At 48.2% G+C, this 19,078-nt stretch overlaps 1 protein-coding gene across 3 annotated transcripts; it reads left to right on the top strand.

The window, feature by feature from the left end:
* Positions 1-1,376: 1,376 nt before the first annotated feature.
* On the top strand, positions 1,377-18,701 carry Irf4 (interferon regulatory factor 4). 3 transcript variants are annotated; one of them, XM_021652935.2, is made up of 9 exons: positions 1,377-1,484; positions 2,693-2,938; positions 3,935-4,121; positions 4,944-5,032; positions 5,711-5,855; positions 7,169-7,276; positions 9,474-9,827; positions 13,286-13,398; positions 15,320-18,701. In XM_021652935.2, the coding sequence occupies exons 2-9, from the start codon at positions 2,723-2,725 to the stop codon at positions 15,458-15,460; spliced, it is 1,353 nt and encodes a 450-aa protein (XP_021508610.1). In that variant the 5' UTR covers positions 1,377-1,484; positions 2,693-2,722; the 3' UTR covers positions 15,461-18,701. The 3 variants fall into 3 exon arrangements, with proteins under 3 accessions (XP_021508610.1, XP_021508611.1, XP_060228401.1); XM_021652936.2 differs by having other exon boundaries at positions 5,714-5,855; XM_060372418.1 differs by lacking the exon at positions 7,169-7,276.
* Positions 18,702-19,078: the final 377 nt, after the last annotated feature.

The following is a 19,078-nucleotide window of genomic DNA, read 5'->3' on the forward strand; positions in this document are numbered from 1 at the left end:
TGAAGCACCAATCTCTGCTTTGCTCAGAGATGTGTCTCCAGCAGTGGCCAAGGCAGTTCCTGACAGAGAGGTGTTCAAAGAATATTTTTTGAATGAGTGAAGCCATTGAAGGAAGAAGAGGGGAAAACGGGTGTACCCAAAATTTTCTTTGAACGAAACCCTGTTGTTTACTGCTCGGGCTCTGACAATGGAAAACTTATTGGGGTGAAATACCGACAGGGCATCCTGTTAATTTCTCAGAAAGCCTGTTGGTGTAAGGAAAAAGCATAGCTGTGGGCATCTCTGTGCCTGCCTTGCAGTGGCTGAAATCAGCTGTTTCCTAAAGTCTAAGACCCACGGTAGAGGACGAAAAGAAAAGCCGAGAAACAAGTGAAATGAAAGAGCTTTACAAACGTTCCAAGTTGATCTGTGGTGGCGGTGATTTAAAATCATATAGAAAGTGGTGATCTGACTGTTTGTTTATCTGAAAATATGAAGTAAACATATGCGCTCCCGGCATCCAAGGTGGGCTGGAGAAAGTCCGTGGTGAACGCTCAGGGAGTTAAATCGGAGGGTCAGAGGACAACACAGGAAATAAAGTAAAACCCTCAGTCGACTGAGCCTTCATTTCTACTAGGGGCATTCGTACCCCACCGGTAAATGCCTTCCACGAGGCTGAGGTTAAAACTATCATTTTAAGGTGAATTGACATCCGGAAGTGCTAACTACCTGAACGCTTAGGGATCCCCCGTCTCTTTTATGTTGCCATAATTGAAACTTTGGGGGCTGTGCATTGTCTGAGTCATCTCAATTCATCGGTTTCACACACTCAAAGTGTATAAGCGTTTCAAACACAGTATCTGGACTACGCTTTATAAACTTGCCTTCTTATTTTCTTTTTAAAAGCGTGATGTTCTTTAAACACTGCAGAGAGACAACCTTTGCCCATGCCAAGGATGCTCAGCATTTCTCAGTCTGTCTCTTCTTTCACGTGCTGTGAGGACCAGGTTCCTCGGGCTCCAGAGCCCCCACCACTTCCCAACCTGGCCACGACAGTAGTTTTGAGGGGTTACTAGTTAGCCTCCTTGCAACTTCTAGGATGGAGCCCAGATCCCCTTGGCGTGCCTTGTCCTCCACAGGAACGAGCCATAGTGACTGTCTCACTGGACTGAGGATTTCCGAGTGCGTCAGAGTCCACAGACCCTTCCACTGGAGGGACTGGAGAAAGTTAAGGATCGTCCGCAGGGAGACAGCCCCTGACCCTATGGGCTCCAATCCAAAGCTCCTGTCCCAGCAGGATACCTTAGCCTGGCCTGGCCCGGGGCAGGAATGGAGGGGCGGTCCTAGCCGAGGAGAAACACGCCCTCGAAGGCGGAGCCGCCACGCCACGCCCATTGCCGCGCCCCGCCTCCGGCTCTATAAAGTTCCTCTTTCTCACCTCACTTTTGAGTTTCACCACTTGAACTTGGGACCCTTTGCTGCCCTCAGCTCAAAGTGCGGGTGAGGTAAGGCCTGGAGTCCGGCAGAAGGAGGAGTGCGAGGCTGGTGGTAGAGGACGGGGCGGGAACGAGAAGCCCGGCTTCCATCTCTGAGCCCGAACCCCCGAGGCTGCTCGGCCGGAGAGCTCCCACCCGCGCCCGGCTCCCCTCATCCGAGCTGACCCAGGACGCGTGCACTGCGTGTTCTGTGTGAAGCTGCTCGGGCGGCCGTTCCAGGACATCCCCACGGGCTGGGCGGGACGAGCTAACGGGACTGTCGTGTCATCAGTGGGACACGCACGGGCGGCAGCTGGTCCGTAGAGGGACCACCCCTGACCTTGTCTGCTCCGATGAGAAACCCCTTTCCCGGCCCCGGTTCAGAAGGGACCAAACTCCTCGGGGGCTGCAGCGCGGGATTCCTAGGCGAGAGCTAGGCGCTCCGAACTTGCGGCGCTCCGAACTTGCGGCGCTCGGAGCCCCTTCCCCCCCACGCCTCCCTCCGCTTCCCGCGCAGAGGAGCTGGCGTGGCTGTGCGCAGCATCCCCTGACCTCCTCCCTCCCGCCCGGGGTCACGCTGACCCTCTGCAGGCTGCGATCTGCCGCTTCTTGGCCGCGCTGCTCGCCCCTCACCCGGGCTTCCACTTGTTGCTCCCAGGGCCCCACGGGAACGGTCTCTGGGTAGGCCTGGCATTATTCCGGGGGGCAAAGTGAGGGTGTCGAAGAGGAAAGGCAAGGTGCGGGGTGGGGGGGGGGGGAGCGAGGTACTGCACACCTGCAAGGCCTGGCCACGAGACCTGGACGAGGGCTAGTCCACGTGCGAGGTCCTTCCAGCCCGGGGCCTCCAGGGTAGCCTGAACCCAGGAAGGGGGCGAGGGTAGAAACAGAGTGAGGGCAAAGTGGGGTGAAAGCAGCTTGGAGCCCGCGACGGTGCCAGACTTGGGGTCTGCGGATAGTTGTGCGTCCCCGGAGCTCGCGATGGAGGGCGTTGAAATCCTGGACGGTGAGGGCGAGATGGGGCGAGAGGATGGACCCCCGAGGATGGCGCTCGCCCAGGGGTGCTCCCCACCACTTCGCCCAAGGACCCTCTCTTGGGTGACTCCGGTGACACTGGCACTGCGCGCGGGCACCTCGCGGCCTCAGATACCCCGGGGCCTCGCGGTCACTGCCGAGAGCTTGGGACGGGGAGCCTCGCGAACGAGGCGAAGGCGGCTGCAGGGAAGTTTGTCTCCCCGCAGCGGCGCGAACGCGGGAGGTCGGCACGCAGCATGAACCTGGACGCGGGCACCCGGGGCGCAGAGTTCGGCATGAGCGCGGTGAGCTGCGGCAACGGGAAACTCCGCCAGTGGCTGATAGACCAGATCGACAGCGGCAAGTACCCCGGCCTCGTGTGGGAGAACGAGGAGAAGAGCGTCTTCCGCATCCCGTGGAAGCACGCGGGCAAGCAGGACTACAACCGTGAAGAGGACGCCGCCCTCTTCAAGGTCAGCAGCCGTCAGTCGGGGGATCTCAGGGTCGGGGAGAGTAGGGGGGAAGGGAGCAGAGCCTGACAGCTCTGCATGCGCTGTGGCTTCAGAGCAAGCCTCCCCCCCCCCTCGAGGTTTGGTGAACCCCACCAGGCAGAGGCTGGAGTGGCTAGCTTGGCAGAAGTCCGGGGAGAAGGGAAGGAGGTTGCAAGCTCTCCGGGGTTATACAAACAGGAAACCAGATCCTAACACTTAAGTTTGTGAGGAGGAAAGTACTTTCAGCTTCAGGAGCATCCCTGGGGGCTCAGAGGTGCCCTGAGGCTGGGGCTCCTGTTGCATCGCCCATTAGGCTACTTCCCGCCATTGCCACCACTGACTGCTAGGACCACTCTCTGCTTCCCTGTCTCCGTTTTGCTACTTTTCTGAGTTTCTCTCTCTCTCTCTCTCTCTCTCTCTCTCTCTCTCTCTCTCTCTCTCTCTCTCTCTCTGGGTTTTGTTTGCTTGTTTGGGCTCCTCTGCTGTCTGGTTCCAGTTCTGGAAGCTTCCATTTCTGTTTCTGTTTCTTTGGGTGGCTTTGATTATTTCAAGTCTTTCTCTGGGAGGCCCCCAGCCCGTGTGAGTCCCTCAGGGCTGATGTCTCCAGAGAGCAGGCTCACTGAACTGTGAAGCCCCCAGCCTCCACCTGCCAGCAGAGCATGGGAAGGGGACTTCCTGCGGGAATTTGTTCCAAGTACCTCTGTGACTTCTGTAGATGTCCTCCCTGGGGCCTGCCCCTTCCACAGCTCTGTCCCTAGTCTTGTCCACACTCGATTGAGGCACTGGGCGTGTATAGCATTCCCTATCTCACCAATGGGTCCTGGGTGAGAGGTCCTTTCCTTAGAGGGCCCCCACGACCGTCCGTGTCCCACGTTTTGGGCAGCAGTAGAACTGAAACACCAACCTTCCTTTCTGAAAGACAGTCCACAGATTCCTTTTGAAGAGCCGAGCCTGACTTTTCCTTGCATTCATTCTCAGGCCTGGGCACTCTTTAAAGGAAAGTTCCGAGAAGGTATCGACAAGCCAGATCCTCCTACTTGGAAGACGAGGCTACGATGTGCTCTGAACAAGAGCAATGACTTTGAAGAACTGGTAGAGAGGAGCCAGCTGGATATCTCTGACCCCTACAAGGTGTACAGGATTGTTCCTGAGGGAGCCAAAAAAGGTAGGGGATTTCCTCGACATGGGTCACGGGATAGAGGCAAGGTGACATCCACGGAGCCTTCATTCCTCCCGGTGGTCACTTTCTGCTCCTGCTGCCTTGTAGACGGCTACCTTCTGCCCCATGGTTAAGCCCAGCATTCTCTTTGCCCATATAGGCTTGCCTCTCAGTCTTTAAACCCCACGGGTGTGTGGGTGTGCACGTGAAAGCACTGTTTCCAGTTAGTCCCTTCAATCAGGATATGGACCAAATTTCCAAACAAAAACTGAAAGATCCCTTAAAGCTTTGCTTGACTAATGTCCTCTAGTAATGAAGCATTTTTTCCCCCCAGAGGAGAAAACACACACCACCAACCCCATAATTACACGGATCTATTGTGATAAAAATACCGGAGTTCCTAGTATAACATGACCTGCTGGGGTACTTAGGAAAATTAAGATCTTGAGTTTCCTCTTTTCAACATTCTAACTAGTGTGTCTGGAGCCCGGGAATCTGCATTTTGTTCTAGTCCTGCTGGGTGCTTCAGCTAGGCACCACCTCACTGCCAGAAACCACTTGGTGGATCGAAGAGCCCTGTGTGGCGTTTCCTTCTCTGGTCCTCACACCCCAGTCAGAGCTTATTTAATCATCTTAAATGATTGGACATGGACAAATAAACCCCTGGAGAATTATTTAAGAAACAAACACATGATAGGTTAATTAATGTGGCTACGCATTCTAAGAATCAAGTGCTCAGGTACTTTTATGAGATTAGCTGATCAGTTAAGTCGGTTCTTTGTTTTACTCTGCAATGTTTCTTTTTTTTTTTTTTCCTCAAACTCTCAGGAGCAAAGCAGCTCACTTTGGAAGACACACAGATGGCCATGGCCCACCCCTACCCCATGACAACACATTACAGCTCTCTGCCAGCCCAGGTATGTAGCAGACTCTTGATCTTGTGGAAGGCTAGGCTACAACTTTGAGCGGGCCCCACACAGGGGGTCCCCACAAATAAAGACCTCACGACCGCCTTACTATTTGTTATGGCTAGTACAAATGCTGAACAGACTCCTGGGCATAGAAGGATGTTTCAGTTTCAACAAGGTGTCACTGTCCCTGATGCCAGGCTTAAGTTGGGGAGGTAGGTGTCCCACCTGGGGAGGTCACACTTCTTCTGATGGTCAGATCTTCTGGGAACCAGACCTTTTGTGGAAGCCAAAAATTTTGGAAGTAGTACTCTATCATGTGAAACCACAGGGCAGCTGACTTGGTTAGTCTTCCCCGATGTGAATCACGGTACTGTTTCATTCACTTTGGTGGCTTAAAAGGGGCAGATTTCACTGCAGTATTTTTGGTGCCAGGCTCAGCCTTATGATGAAACTTTACAAAAATTGTGGCTTTACACAATGCCCCCATTGTGAGTTTAGACCCTCTATGCCTTTTTTTCTACCTAGTGTGATAGACAGTTCTTACCACTTATTGGGCAAAGTGACTCGGCTTCTGGCCAAAAAAGAAGGGGTTCCCTGAGGAGTTTGGATGCTGTGAAAGGACCCCGGTCTGCACCCCCACCCCCCACTGATGTTTTCCTCTTAGCAATCCCTGTGCTCTGCCAGCAGGTTCATAACTACATGATGCCACCCCATGACAGGAGCTGGCGGGATTATGCCCCTGACCAGTCACACCCAGAAATCCCATATCAATGTCCTGTGACGTTTGGCCCCCGAAGCCACCACTGGCAAGGCCCATCTTGTGAAAATGGTAAGGAGTGTGCCAGGGAAGCAGACCGAAGAACAACCTGGGCTCAGGGTGTGGGCAACCCTGCGTGGCCCTCCTGGGCAGCACCACAGGGCTTTCCCCTTCCATGAAGACGCCAGACAGACATCCCATGCAGATGGTGTAGGACAGAGGGTTAGATTTTGTCCATCTCCCTACTGATGGATATCACTGATGGACAGCCATACTCTTTCCCTAGTCTGTTTCGTTCTACTCTTCTGCAAAGGAACCATAGGACATCTGTGCCCATCCCATCTGTGCAGGGACTTACAGAAATCATTGCTAGTCATGCCCCTTGAACAGTGATGAGTCATTTGTCGCTGTTCTTGGTACTAAGGAAGCAAAAGTAATCCACAAAATATCTCTACAAATATTTTAGAGTGTCAGGCTCCAAACGAACTACAGGGCCCTCAGTGAGCTCTCACAGAAGAAACACCAATTAACCAGACACAGAAATTTTCACATTACATTCAGTGGAGCTTTGGTCATTTCGTATTTATTTAGGCAAGTGCACTGAGCTACACCCCAAGTCTTGTTTTGTTTTTTATTTTTTATTTTTTTTGACTGTTTATTTTAAGATAGAGTCTTGCTAAATTACCCAGGCTGACTTGCAGTGTGACCCTCCTGCCTTGAACTCCTGAGTAGATGTGATTACACGCCCGTGCCCCCGGGCTGGGCATTAAACAGGCTTTTAGGACTTTCAAGTTCATTATTTAAGTAGGAGTCTTGACATGGGTCACCACATGAAGAGGCCTTTTATATTGTTCTGGAAATAATTTCCTTGTCACAGTTTCATCTCCCCTCAGCACCCGCATTCCATCCATGCTTAGATCAACCTTGGTTTAGTGTAACATAACTTCTCTGCTGCAAGGGAACATGGTTCAGTTTCCCCCAATATTACAAACAGCAAGCAGAATAAGTGAGGGTTCAATAATTAATTCATTTTTTTTTTTAAAACCAGCATCATATAAATTTGAACTCTGGCCCTTCCGGGAACTTGCCGAGTGGGGCGATGCAAATTCCCCTCCTTCTGGGTCTCAGCTCCCCTGTCGATGAGTTCTGGAGAGAGCTCCACGTTTCCCTTCAGAGCTGTGATGTGACTCCTTCCTTCATTACCCTGAATTTTCTCTCATTGGTTTTTGGCCTTTGCCTTATAATCATACTGCAGTCAGTGGTTGTTGATAGCCTGTCAAGCTGGGGTTGGAAGGTGATAAGGCATGGCTTCTCCCAACTCAAGAGCCTCCCTGCACCCAGACTCTCTGCTTAGACGTTGTCTGGTTTTTTATTTGCAAATGCAGGTTGCCAGGTGACAGGAACCTTTTATGCTTGTGCCCCACCTGAGTCCCAGGCTCCTGGAATCCCCATTGAGCCAAGCATAAGGTCTGCTGAAGCCTTGGCACTGTCAGGTGAGTGCGGCACTTCCTTTAAGGCTCTGAGGGAGGTGGCATCCCTCCTCTGGGTAGGTGAGGTCAGGGTTTAGGCTCTCACCTTGCAGGCAGTGGGTCTGGAGTAAGCATGGCCCAGACTATGTGGACATCACAGTGGATAAAGAAATCTATTAGAAATCTCCACAGCCGTAGCAGCTAGCCGAACACTATTTGGAGGAAGTCTTTAACCTCTACGTCATTACCTGCCCAGCTTTCCAGGAATGTGTAACCAGGCTCCTCCTCCAGCCAACATCCTCACAGTGCAGAAAGGCTTCATAGGCACAAATGGCTTTTCAGTTCCAAACGCTGTTTGTCCATTCAGGGTTAACCACAAACAGGTGCTGAACTGCTTCCAGGGAACACTGGTTCTGGACCCTGGCCTCCAAGAAGTTCTTATGCTTCCAAAGGATTATATAGCTCTGTCACTCTTGCAACGTTGATAGAATTGATGAGCATGTATGGGTTTGATCTGATTTTAAAGTTCTCTTACTAACGAAGCTTGCACCTGGAGATGCCGGCCAGTTTTAAGGAAGCCCCCACACACTTGAACCATGCATCCTGTGTCCATTTAGTCATTAGATACATTTTGGATGCTTTCAAATGAAATTTGAATGCATACTAAAAATGAATAGCTTGCACATTAGAATTCTCGTCATGCCCGTGGCTGCCTTAAAAGTCTGCAATTGAAAGCACCAACTACATTTTGACAGTTTTTTTGGATACTTCCCTTGTTCTTGAGGGAGGAGGAAGTTTTAATGTCCAGTTCCTTCCAGTTCTGATGGTTAGAGAGACTTTGTGAGCCACTCAAGAGCAGCAGAGGCACACTTCTGACCATCAGGGCTTGTCACTGACTCTAGAAAACTTCAGACCCTCTCTTGGAACTCTCAAGATGTGTGTGGGTGCCCGAAGCATAGGAAATCAATGTTTATTTATATCCCTGCCATCTCGTAATTCTGGTGACATTAAATGAAATGAGCCCTGCCCTACCAGCCACCTCAGATGGGCAACGCCCCCACTGTGTGGTGACCACTTGACTCGCTGTTTATAGCAGCAGAAATGGAAGAAAGACACCATGATGTGGGCTGTCAGAACCTGCCCTTGAAGAACTGAGGCTTTTGTGGGTTTCTTTCTCGGGGGTTTGCATAATTAATGATGAACCTTGAGCGTGCTTTTCAGAAAGCTATTCTTTCCAGGCATTGGAAAGAACCACCACCATGGGTATTTGTCTGTGCTTGGGGAGCCCTTTGCATACCCAGCTTGCCCTTTCAGACTGTGGGTGGTATTTTAAAGCGGTTTCTGAAAGCAATACAACCATTTTTCAATAAGTTCCTGTCTTAAAGCTGTTGAAAACATAGTTGTTGGGTCTTTTTCAGAATTGAACACAAAGTTTAGAGGGATTTCGGGAAGTTTTATATTAGCTATTGGCTTTTAGAACATTTTCTGATCAGTTCCTTCGCTCACCAAAAGAAAACTGACCTGAAAATAAGAAAGTAAAAGTATCATTTTCCATAACCCAGAAACTGTTATCTTAGTGTTTGCCTCCAGTATATCTATGGGAGCTTTGTTGTTTTGTTTTGTTTTTACTTAAATCACATTATGGTGACACTTTGGGGAAGTTCCAGAGCTGTCAACACATTTGCTTTTCTTCTGAGATGTCTCTGTACTTTTTTTTTCTTTTTTAATAGAAATTAGAATTCAGTTGCTGGAAGATAAATTTCCATTCAGTGGTATTACTTCATATTTTAGACAAAAATGTCATTTCTGGTAACATCATTATCCAAAAAACAAAAACAAAAACAAATGAACAACTACAACAACAAAAAACCCTTCATAACAGAGGTACTTTCTAGTAAAATTTGGCTGAAAATCCAAGAAATAAATACTCTCCCCAGGATGAGTAAATGGCCACATTGGCATTTGAAAATGGCCGCGCTACAGAAATAAGTTTCTTTCCATGAGCTTGTATTGAATGTGCTCATGGTCCAGCAATTTGCAGGGAATAAGGGCAGCTAACATCTCTCAGACTCCCTCGGCCCTAGGACTTCCCACTTGATCATGGAGCATCTTGACACAAGTGTTCCCCTTGCTGTAGTCTAGTCACTGAGTCTTTGGGCCTCTGCGCATCTTGGCACCTGTCCCAGGTCCGTCAGCACTGACTGCACAGTTTTGTTCACAGACTGCCGGCTACATATCTGCCTGTATTACCGGGACATCCCAGTGAAGGAGCTGACCACGTCCAGCCCCGAAGGCTGCCGGATCTCCCATGGACATACCTATGATGTCAGCAATCTGGACCAGGTCCTGTTCCCCTACCCAGAGGACAATGGGCAGAGGAAGAACATCGAGAAGTTACTGAGCCACCTGGAGAGGGGACTGGTCCTCTGGATGGCTCCAGATGGGCTTTATGCCAAAAGACTTTGCCAGAGCAGAATCTACTGGGATGGGCCGCTGGCGCTATGCAGTGATCGGCCCAACAAACTAGAAAGAGACCAGACCTGCAAGCTCTTTGACACACAGCAGTTTCTATCAGGTAAGACACCTCACAATCAGTTAGAATGAAGATGGCGATGGGTGCTGGCCAAGGACATCTCAAACAATAGTGTGCCTAACCCAGGCAGAGTCTTTCTCCTGAGATCAGCGAGCTCACCCAGGAATAGAGTTTCTGCCTGGTTTATGTCTTAGCTTTGTCTGCTGTATGCTCCCCCTATTAGCAGAGGGCCAGAAAGAGGGTCCATATGAACTGGCCAGGATAGACTATGGTGCAGATTGATATCTTAATTTATAATCATCATAATCATTATCAGTCTAGGTTTTTGTTGAAGCTGTTGTTGTCTTGGTTTTTGTTTTCTCTTTGGAGGGGAGGGGTGTAGAATCTGTGTCGCTCAGGTTGGCCTAGAACTAGAGATCCTCCTGCCTTGAGATTTTTACATAATGTAGCCATCACATCTCGCTAATGAATTAAAATGCAGGTTTTTCAGCAGCACATGCCCCTCCCCCAGGAAAATTCCACTGTATTGGTTCTACACTCAGAGCAAGTTTATCTGCTGACGCCTCAGCAATGAGGGGGTTCCTAGAACAATCAAGAAGGGTAGAAGCACATTGTTAACATTCTTGGTTATGAGATGTGTCACCCTTATAAAAGTTCCACACTGCAGGTGGGACCAGAGCTGAGAGGGTAAGGAGCAGCTTCAGGGAGGGGGAAAGTCTGAGACAGCGTGGCCTTATCTCTGGCATATGAAGGATTTTAATCATGTTTTCCTGAAACTGTACTTCTGGTCTGAATTCTGATTTTGTGTAGTTAAATTAGGCCCAGGCTGGCTTACATAAAGTCATTAGCCATGCACTGCCAGATACCATCCAGAGCCTTTCCCCGAGCTGTCTAGCAGAGGATACCTTTGGGGAAGTGGGCTGCTCTTCTGGTTGCTGCCAGTCCTCCTGTCACACCCTGAGCTTGCTCTCTTCCCAGTACCCTTTCCAAACAGACCACACCTCTGGCTTTTCTTGTGCTTTTCTTTTCATGAACCTGAACTTGCTTTGCCCCTCTCTTCCGTGTACACCGCGATGTATGGACACTGTGTTCTGGCCGAATTTCACGAACCAGCACACGTATTATTTTGCATGTCTATATTTTTTAGTTTGGTAAGAACAGTGCTTGAAATCTGCCCTCAAGCACATGCTCCATGATCGCAGCTATGACGATAAACCATGGTGGAGCTTGTGTTCAACAAACTCCTCTCGTCTTAGTGAGAGCTTAAATTCTTTGACCCCCGGCTTCCTAGCTACCCCCTTACTTCCGAACACCATTCAGTGTTACTTTAATGAGTTCAACTCTTTTACAGTTCACACGGGAGTCTCATGCAGTCTTTGTCTGTGTCTGAATGGTTAGCTTCATTTAACGGGATGGTCTCCGGGCTCATCTGTGTTGTTACAAAGGACAGGTCTTCCTTCTTTTTAAAGGCTTCATAAGATTTCGTGGCGTTATCTACGTCACGTGGCATACTCTTTGTCTGTGTATTCACTGGTGGGCACTTGGGATGATTCCCCCCTTGTCGGAGCAGCTCTGACTGGTGCTGCTGCCACATGGCAGTACAGTTCTCTGTCCCAAACTGACTTACTCTGCCTTGGGTATGTGTACAGAAAGAGCACTGCTGAATCTTCAACATGCTTCTTCCTTCCACTCATTGGCAATGAAGACACCTAGCAGCACTGTGCCGGGTACAAGCGGCGCCAGTGCAGCCTTCTGAGCTCCAGGAACCAATACTTGCTCAGGCTCCCCCAAATCCTCTTTCACTTTCCAAAACAAATATCCTCTCCTGGGAACTGGGACTCGGGAAAGAGATGCAGCTCAGCCTCCAAGGCAACAGCCTGACGAAGACCCTTGTTGCTGGGCATGATCTAAGCCTTGGCCAGGCTAAGCTTTTGTCTCTTTTGGGGTGAGTTCTGGTGTTTGTAGTCCAAGAAGGACAACTTCTGCAGATGGCTGTCTTCATATCCTACATCTGCTCTGGGGTCTGGAAGTCCTCGTGTGCCCCTCCCCCCCCAAGGCTCCCACTAACTCCGCTGAACAATGACAATTGCCAGAGACAGGGCTGTGAGGTGCACTACGTCTTGGTGTGCCAGTGGGGGTCCATGCAGGAGGCAAGTGTCAAGACAGAACGGATGCCTTGGGCTGGAAATTTGCTTCCTAGGACTTATCAGTTGTCCATAAGCAAGAACTGGTCCCTCTTGTTATCTTCTTCAGTGGCGGGACAGTGTTTTTGCTGTCCAGAGTCCCCAAGCTCCACGGAGGCTCAGGGAGGCTCATGCTGCTGCTGAGAGGCCCTGTAGCCTCTGTCCCTAGGAATCCCCACCCAGTGTTTCCAGGTCAGCAGGCTGAGGTGGACTGTCTCAAAGACCTGTGCTCACTCTCTACTCTGACCTGGCCTGTGTAGGTGCCTTCCCAGCAACAGCGCTGTGCACTTTACACTGTGTGACTAAAACATTGGGTTTGGTTTGAATTAAGGAGAAAGACACGCAGGAAGTCAGTTCTGCGAGCTTCTAGAAGCTCTTCAGGTGCAGAGAGCAGTGGAAATCTTTGATGTCTACTCATTCGGGATTTGCACCCTACTAGGGACAGTCCCCTTAGGCACAGTTGAGACTTCCTATCTGATAAAGGTAGAGGCCGCTCCTTTATGTCAGTTCTTTCATGCAGCCAAGACCTGGGAACTCAGCACCAGCAGGCAGAGTTAAGCCAGCGATTGCATGTGGCTCTCTTGTGGTCCTTTTTAGCAGGGCTGGGGATGGAAGCCAGGGCCTTGCAGACATAAGGCAAGTGCTCTGCCAGTGGCAGCGCCCCCAGCCACAGACAGGTTTCTTTTCAACAATCTTCTCCTCTGTCTCATGTCTCTCGGCATGCACATCCTTGTCGGAAGGGCTTCATCAGTCCCTTCACCATTCTGTCCCCAAAGTGAGACTGAAGTCTACTCAGGTCTAATGTTTGGAGGTTTAGACCTAGGACCAAGAGGGACCCAGCCGCCAACAGCTGGTGTGGAAGACAGATGCCCTTGGTGCCCAAACACCACGTGGCTTCTATGGTTAGCCAGCAATATGTAAAAAATAACCCTGGGCCATCAGAACATTTTAATCCTTTAAGTTAAAGCGTCTGCTTTGCTGGTGCTGTTTGTTTGCCTCATCAGAGCTTCCTTTCTTCTTCTTTCCTGTCCTCCCTCACTCCTTTCTCATTTCTGGGAGTCCAGTGTTGCAAGGCTGAGTTCTTCAACTCCACTCACGTTCCTCAAGAATAATGAAGTAAAACCACTGTCAAGCCAGGAAATCACATGTGAACTCGAACCTGTGGTTTTGTGTCTGGGGTCTTCCCTGAGGGCTAGACTTGGGGAAACAGAGCCCGGGCTCCCCCAAAGCAGAGTTACATACGGCTCTTGTTTTCTGTTCAGCAATTTTACCAGGTGTCTGAGCAGTTTTTTTTTTCTTTTCCTTGTGGGTTCTCAGAGCTGCAAGTGTTTGCTCACCATGGCCGACCGGCACCGAGATTCCAGGTGACTCTGTGCTTCGGCGAGGAGTTTCCAGACCCTCAGAGGCAGAGGAAGCTCATCACGGCTAATGTGAGTACCCGCTTACATCACCGTTCAATCACACATCGTGGAGCTGTCCCTTTTAGAGAAGTGGCAAATGAAGAGTAAACGTCAAATCACCTGGGAAAATAAATGTAGACCTTAAAATAGCATAGAAGGAAGCAGGCCCCAGTGAGCAACACAGCCCAGGGACCCACAACCTACTTCCAGCCAAAGTCTGTCACCGCAGAATCAACAGGGTGGATGCCATGAACCCAAGGTTCTGCTTGCCCTGTACTCCTCATTGTTTCAGACAGAGCTTGATCTTCCCTTTTATAGGAATTTTAAATAGTTGGTACCAAGTACCGCACTCTGACGTCTCTGCTTCTCATGTGGCTTTTAAGAAGCTGCCTACTCTGGTAGCGTAGAACATTCCCCCCCAGGAAGCTGCCTGCTCTATATCCTGCCTCGCAGTTCCTCATAATTTCAGATAGTTCCCATGCCCTCTTTTTATTGTTGAACTTTGGTAAACTATTGAATAGCTGGACAAGGGGTCTTGGGAGGAGATCTAGTCTTCCCATGAATCCAGGTAGGTCGGCCCATCCTCACAGCTAATCCAGTTTAAAATGGGTGCAACCGTGGCCAGTAAGCACCTTTTTGCAAAGAAAAGGAATGGGTTTATTTAGATAAATATTCAGCGCTCAATAATTAAAAAGTCGTTCCTAATGCCTGATGTTTTTAATTAGCAAATTTTACTGTATTACAGATCTTAGAAAGTATGCAGAACCAAGTAAATGTTTCATCCCAGGCTATCCACAGTATCTCAATGCAAATGGGATTTTAGCTCTGATAGTATTTCCTGGTGAAAACTGAAGATTGCGCCTATAACTCAGTGTCAGGCACTTGCCCAGCAGTTGTTAAGCCCTGGCTTCCACACCCAGCTAGGGATGAGGGTTGGCAGGCACTGAGGTTAATCATCCAGCCTCCTTTCTTGGTTGCAAAAGCAAAACCAAGAAGTAACAAAACTACAGTCTTGGACTTGAGCATTTTCTAAGTTCTACCTGGCGGTTGATTATCAAATGAGATTGAGGAGTCTAGCATCGACAAGCAATATTTTTAAAAGTAGTGAAAAAAATTACTGCATAGATCTGATTTTAAGGATTTTGGGTACAGTGGAGACACACACACACACACACACACACACGCACACACACACATGCACACATGCACACACAAAAGCGACAATGATCCTATAGTCAAAGGGCTAAAAATGCTATCATTTGGAAAACATACATGGGCACACCCATGAACTCTCCTGGTTTGCTGGTTGAAGGCTTAATAATATGGGTGCTTAAAGAGTCATTATATATCAAATAACAAAAAGGTTTGATTTATATATGATTGATTGACACAGAGCATTCAGCCTGACTTGGTGAAGGCTGGCTTTGATTGGGAGTATGATCGATGCTCATAAATGAACCAGATCCAACAGAGCCAGTGAACTACTATTTGCCATAGTACTGTTTTGTGTTTGTTCAACTCTGTCTTCTACTCATGGTTTGGAAGTTTGTCTATTGCATAGTCATCTGGTCACTCAGGGTGAGCCCCGCTTTGTGTCAAACTCATGAGCCTAGCTTACCCTGGATTTTACTTAGCCTTTTGATTTGATCCTTTTACCTGAGAATGTCCAGTTATTTAGTTAAATATAAATTCCAAGAGACAATTGGCTTGAAAATACCATGTTTAGCTTCCATTATAAAGCCAAGAATTCTATTTCCAGGGCATTCCATTCCAGGTATTGTAAGGGCAAACAAAACTGGTTTTTCAAATGGCTCTGAACGTGAAATGCTTTACTACATTATCACATACTGCTTGTGGTTTTGCTTAGAGTCTGAGGGTCATTTCATGATTGTGTGGTATTGAAGAGAATATTCTAGTGATGTCTTTTATTTTTTTTAATGTATTATTAAAGGTGGAACCTCTGCTAGCCAGACAGCTGTATTATTTTGCTCAACAAAACAGTGGACATTTCCTGAGGGGCTATGACTTACCTGAACACATTAGTACTCCAGATTACCACCGGTCCCTCCGCCATTCTTCCATTCAAGAGTGAGACGCCAGCAGCAGGAAGGATTTTGTTTCATTGTAAATACCCTGACAAGACAGCCGATTGGCACCCTTTTTCTTTGGAAGACCTAAGAGATGGGTGCACTGATGGAGACAACAGGGATTTGTGAGGGAAAACAGCTGCACCTGCTCATCAGAGGAGCTTGTCCTACAAAAGTGACTGCCATCCACGTCTTAACAGGTGCCAGTACTTTGGTGACTGTGCCCTGACTTCTAACTGTGAAACCATTATCAGTGACGTGTTTACATGTCCTTAAATGCTGGTGTCAATGGGGTTTGCTTGAAGACTGAAAAACTGTGTCGGTATGAATCCCTGACAGGAGAAGGCAGATTTAAGTGTTATTGGTCTATTTCTCAGGAAAGTAAAGTCTAAACTGGAGACTACTCTGTCCACCAATGAAGAAATTCATCCTTGGATGGAGGAACTGTAGTTCTCCTGGGTCATGCCACCGAGGAAAGAGACTATAATGTCCTATAATGCCCCGATCATGCACTCTATCCAAGGGACCCTGTGACCTATTTGCTCTCTCTCCTTGGCCTTCTCTAAAAGCTAGGTGGTGGACGCTGTTGCCACATACTTGAGCCAAAAAGCATTCAGAAACTATAAAATGGGACATTTTTACGTGTCCTTTCGTCTAACAGTGGCTAGAAATAATTCTTCTTTTTTTTTTTTTGTCTCCTTTTTTGGTTTTGCATCTCATTCTTTAGAATTGTTGCTGACTTTTTTTTTTTTTTTTTTTTTTTTTTTGGTAAAGAAAGGAAGGAAGGAAGAGCGAGAGAGAGAGAATACTAGAGATAGATTTTTAAAACTCTGCCATTTCCCTGTTTGTTTTGCTGGCCATCAGTAGTCTCCATGGCAACACTGGAGGGCGGAGCTTTCGCGCAGGTTGGGAACTGTCCTGCCACCAGCCATGCAGCTTACAGCTGCACGCTCAATGGGCTGTTTCTGCTTATTTTGTATATTAGATGCTTCCTTGTGCCAATAATAGTTTGACAGAGCCTCAAAATTAACAGCCTTTTCCAAAAATACATCCTTTTGCAGAATCCCAAAGAATCCCATTTATCTTCATAAATCTGACCCCTTGTGTTCTTGTTACTGTTTTGTTTAGGTGGCTTTGCAATGCTCCAGGAATTTTCTTCTACCACAACGTAATTTCTGTTTCTTCCAGGCTCACAAAGAGTCAACTGCTCTCAAACACATAGCACTCTTTTTTTTTAAATGCCACTTTTAATATTTCTTCTTCATTCAGCAGCATACATTTCATAAGCAATGAAACAGTGGAGTGGCATTTATTTTTTTATGTTTAAAAAAGGAGCCTTTGACAAGTAATACACATTACATAAAATGTAAGCAATTTAGAGAAGGGGGAAAGTGAAGAGCCCTTTAAATTTAAATCTCCCTTCCTAGAATTAGCTCCAAGAGTTCAGTCAGTTCTCCATTTTAGTTTTCTATACATATATACGAAGTTGTCTTTTGAGGGTGGGAGGAGAGAGAGAGAGAGAGAGAGAGAGAGAGAGAGAGAGAGAGAGGTGATAACTCTTATGAAGCTAACTATACAGACGTACCTCATTTTTTGAGTGGCACGTGGCATTCCACTGCAGTGTGCCTGGGTGCAGTTTTGATGTCTCATTAGCTAAGCGTCCCGGGAGCCCACTGAATCTCCTGAGCTGAAGTCACTTATACATCTTATAGATGCAAAACATTCTGGGGTATATTATCCCGAGGGACTGAAGGTGAAATTGGGGTGTGTCTTCCTTGGAGGCCCCATGCTGTAGCTGTCCTCCTGAGGGTTATTTAACCACACCCATATCTGTCATTTCACCAAAGTTTGCCTAGTTATGTATGAGGGTGACTCTTCTCCCCTAAGCAGCAGATCCTTCATCCAAAAGGCTATGTGATTTCCTTTTTTTTTTTTTTTAATCTTAATGCTGTGCTCCTTTAACAGTGAAGCTGGATTTTCTGGAAAATGTTTGATGGTTTGGGACACCAACTCCTATCTCACTTTATAGCCATGCATGCTGGTGGCTTCAATCTTGAAGGGTGTGTAGGAAAGCGAAGCCCAGACTGATAGCTAAACACTCCTGACACAGAAAGGAAGGGCTCCCTTCATCCTTCCATGAAACAAAAAGGGACGCACGTACTAGAATTTTAGTTTGCCGTCATTGGGAGATGCTGTTGAAGAGGTAGGTTGAGGAACACTGCATCATGGGGAGAAAACACACAAGCTTCCTGGGTGCAGGATGCTGGCTTGTTTCTGGTCCTTGAGCAGTAATGAGTATCTAGTCTAAAACAAAAAAACACAAATCCCTCTGCTGTCTTGCACAGAGAAGCTGATAGAAACCACTAGGGTTGGAGCTGGGAGGTAGGTGGTCTGAGTGCAGTGCCTGAGTGGCCATGTGCCAGACACAAGGCATGCCAGCAGGCGGAGTTTGGTGGATGATTAAGGCCTGTGCGAGGAGTAAGGCTCTGCCCCGCAGAAGAGGTGAGGGTGAGCTCCAGTAGCAGAGGATTCTGGGAGTCCTAATGTCATGTCCTACACAGGAGGAGTCTTCAATATTGCTTTAAAAACTTGCTTTCCCATCAGTGATAGTTTGACTTTAAAAAAGCCCAACAAAGTTTAGATGTCCCTTCATTCCTCTCCACTCAGTCCTGTCCTTCCCGCTGGTGACTCTTAATATTTTGTTTTTTACTGGTGAAAGTCATGATATTTTTGTTATTTATCTCCCTGAATCACGTGACTGCTTCATACATTTCTATGCTGCTGTGCGTCTCTGTAGCACACACGTCTTTTTGCGAGATGGTTCTTCCCTGTAAAGTGGGATTCACTCAGTTCTTCCTCACTGCCGCTCACCATCACGTGAATTCCGGGAAGGTTGCCTTTCCCTTCATTGTGTTCCCTTTAAAGAACATGCCTCCAGAGTAAGTTAAAGTAGAAGATACATGCTTCCAAGATGGACCCACCTCACACAGGAAGATGGGGACGTCCCGCTGCTCCCATGCCCTGTGCACCCACCCCACGGTGAGAGAACTGCTGGAGACAAGGATTCAGAGATCTCCGGCCTAGAGCTTACACTTTGGATGTTCTAGCATGTCTGAGCCTGGCAGGCAAGCGTGCCTGCCATCCTGTGTGCAGTGTTTGCATATGGCATGGATTTTTGCTGTAAACTTGCTTCACGAAGCAAACCGTGTGTTTTAAAATATTTTATAAATAAAGGATTTCTAGGAAGATTGATTGTGGAACATATTTAATGCCATCCTGACAGCCCTTGAAATACTTCCTCTATCTGCTGGGTTCTTGGTGAGGCCGTCAGCAGCCTACTTCCTTCCTGGCTGCCTGTGTGTCCCTGAAATCAGATCTCTAAAGTGTTCAGCTGCGCGAGAGAGAAAGAAACAGAGAGAGACAGAGACAGAGGCACAGAAGTGGGGGGGACACAGGGACAGACAAAGACAGTGAGAGGAAGGAGGAGGGAGAGAGAGGATGAGAAGGAGGGAGAAAAGCAAGCTACCCCCTCAGCTTTGCCACTTTAGGCCTGAGTCTTCTCAGCTGTGTCTGAGGGAGGTACCTAATCATCCTGTGCTTCCTCTGTTCTGTCCTCTCCTTCC

This window comes from Meriones unguiculatus, chromosome 19, assembly GCF_030254825.1.
Source record: "Meriones unguiculatus strain TT.TT164.6M chromosome 19, Bangor_MerUng_6.1, whole genome shotgun sequence".
Lineage (NCBI taxonomy): Eukaryota > Metazoa > Chordata > Mammalia > Rodentia > Muridae > Meriones > Meriones unguiculatus.

What these genes read in the sequence shown, in the direction of transcription:
- Irf4 (XM_021652935.2), top strand. Translation starts at nt 2,723, where the DNA reads ATGAACCTGGACGCGGGCACCCGGGGCGCAGAGTTCGGCATGAGCGCG. An exon ending in AGGACGCCGCCCTCTTCAAG is followed by an intron (nt 2,939 to 3,934) that starts GTCAGCAGCCGT and finishes ATTCATTCTCAG; the next exon opens with GCCTGGGCACTCTTTAAAGG. An exon ending in TGAAGCCTTGGCACTGTCAG is followed by an intron (nt 7,277 to 9,473) that starts GTGAGTGCGGCA and finishes TTTTGTTCACAG; the next exon opens with ACTGCCGGCTACATATCTGC.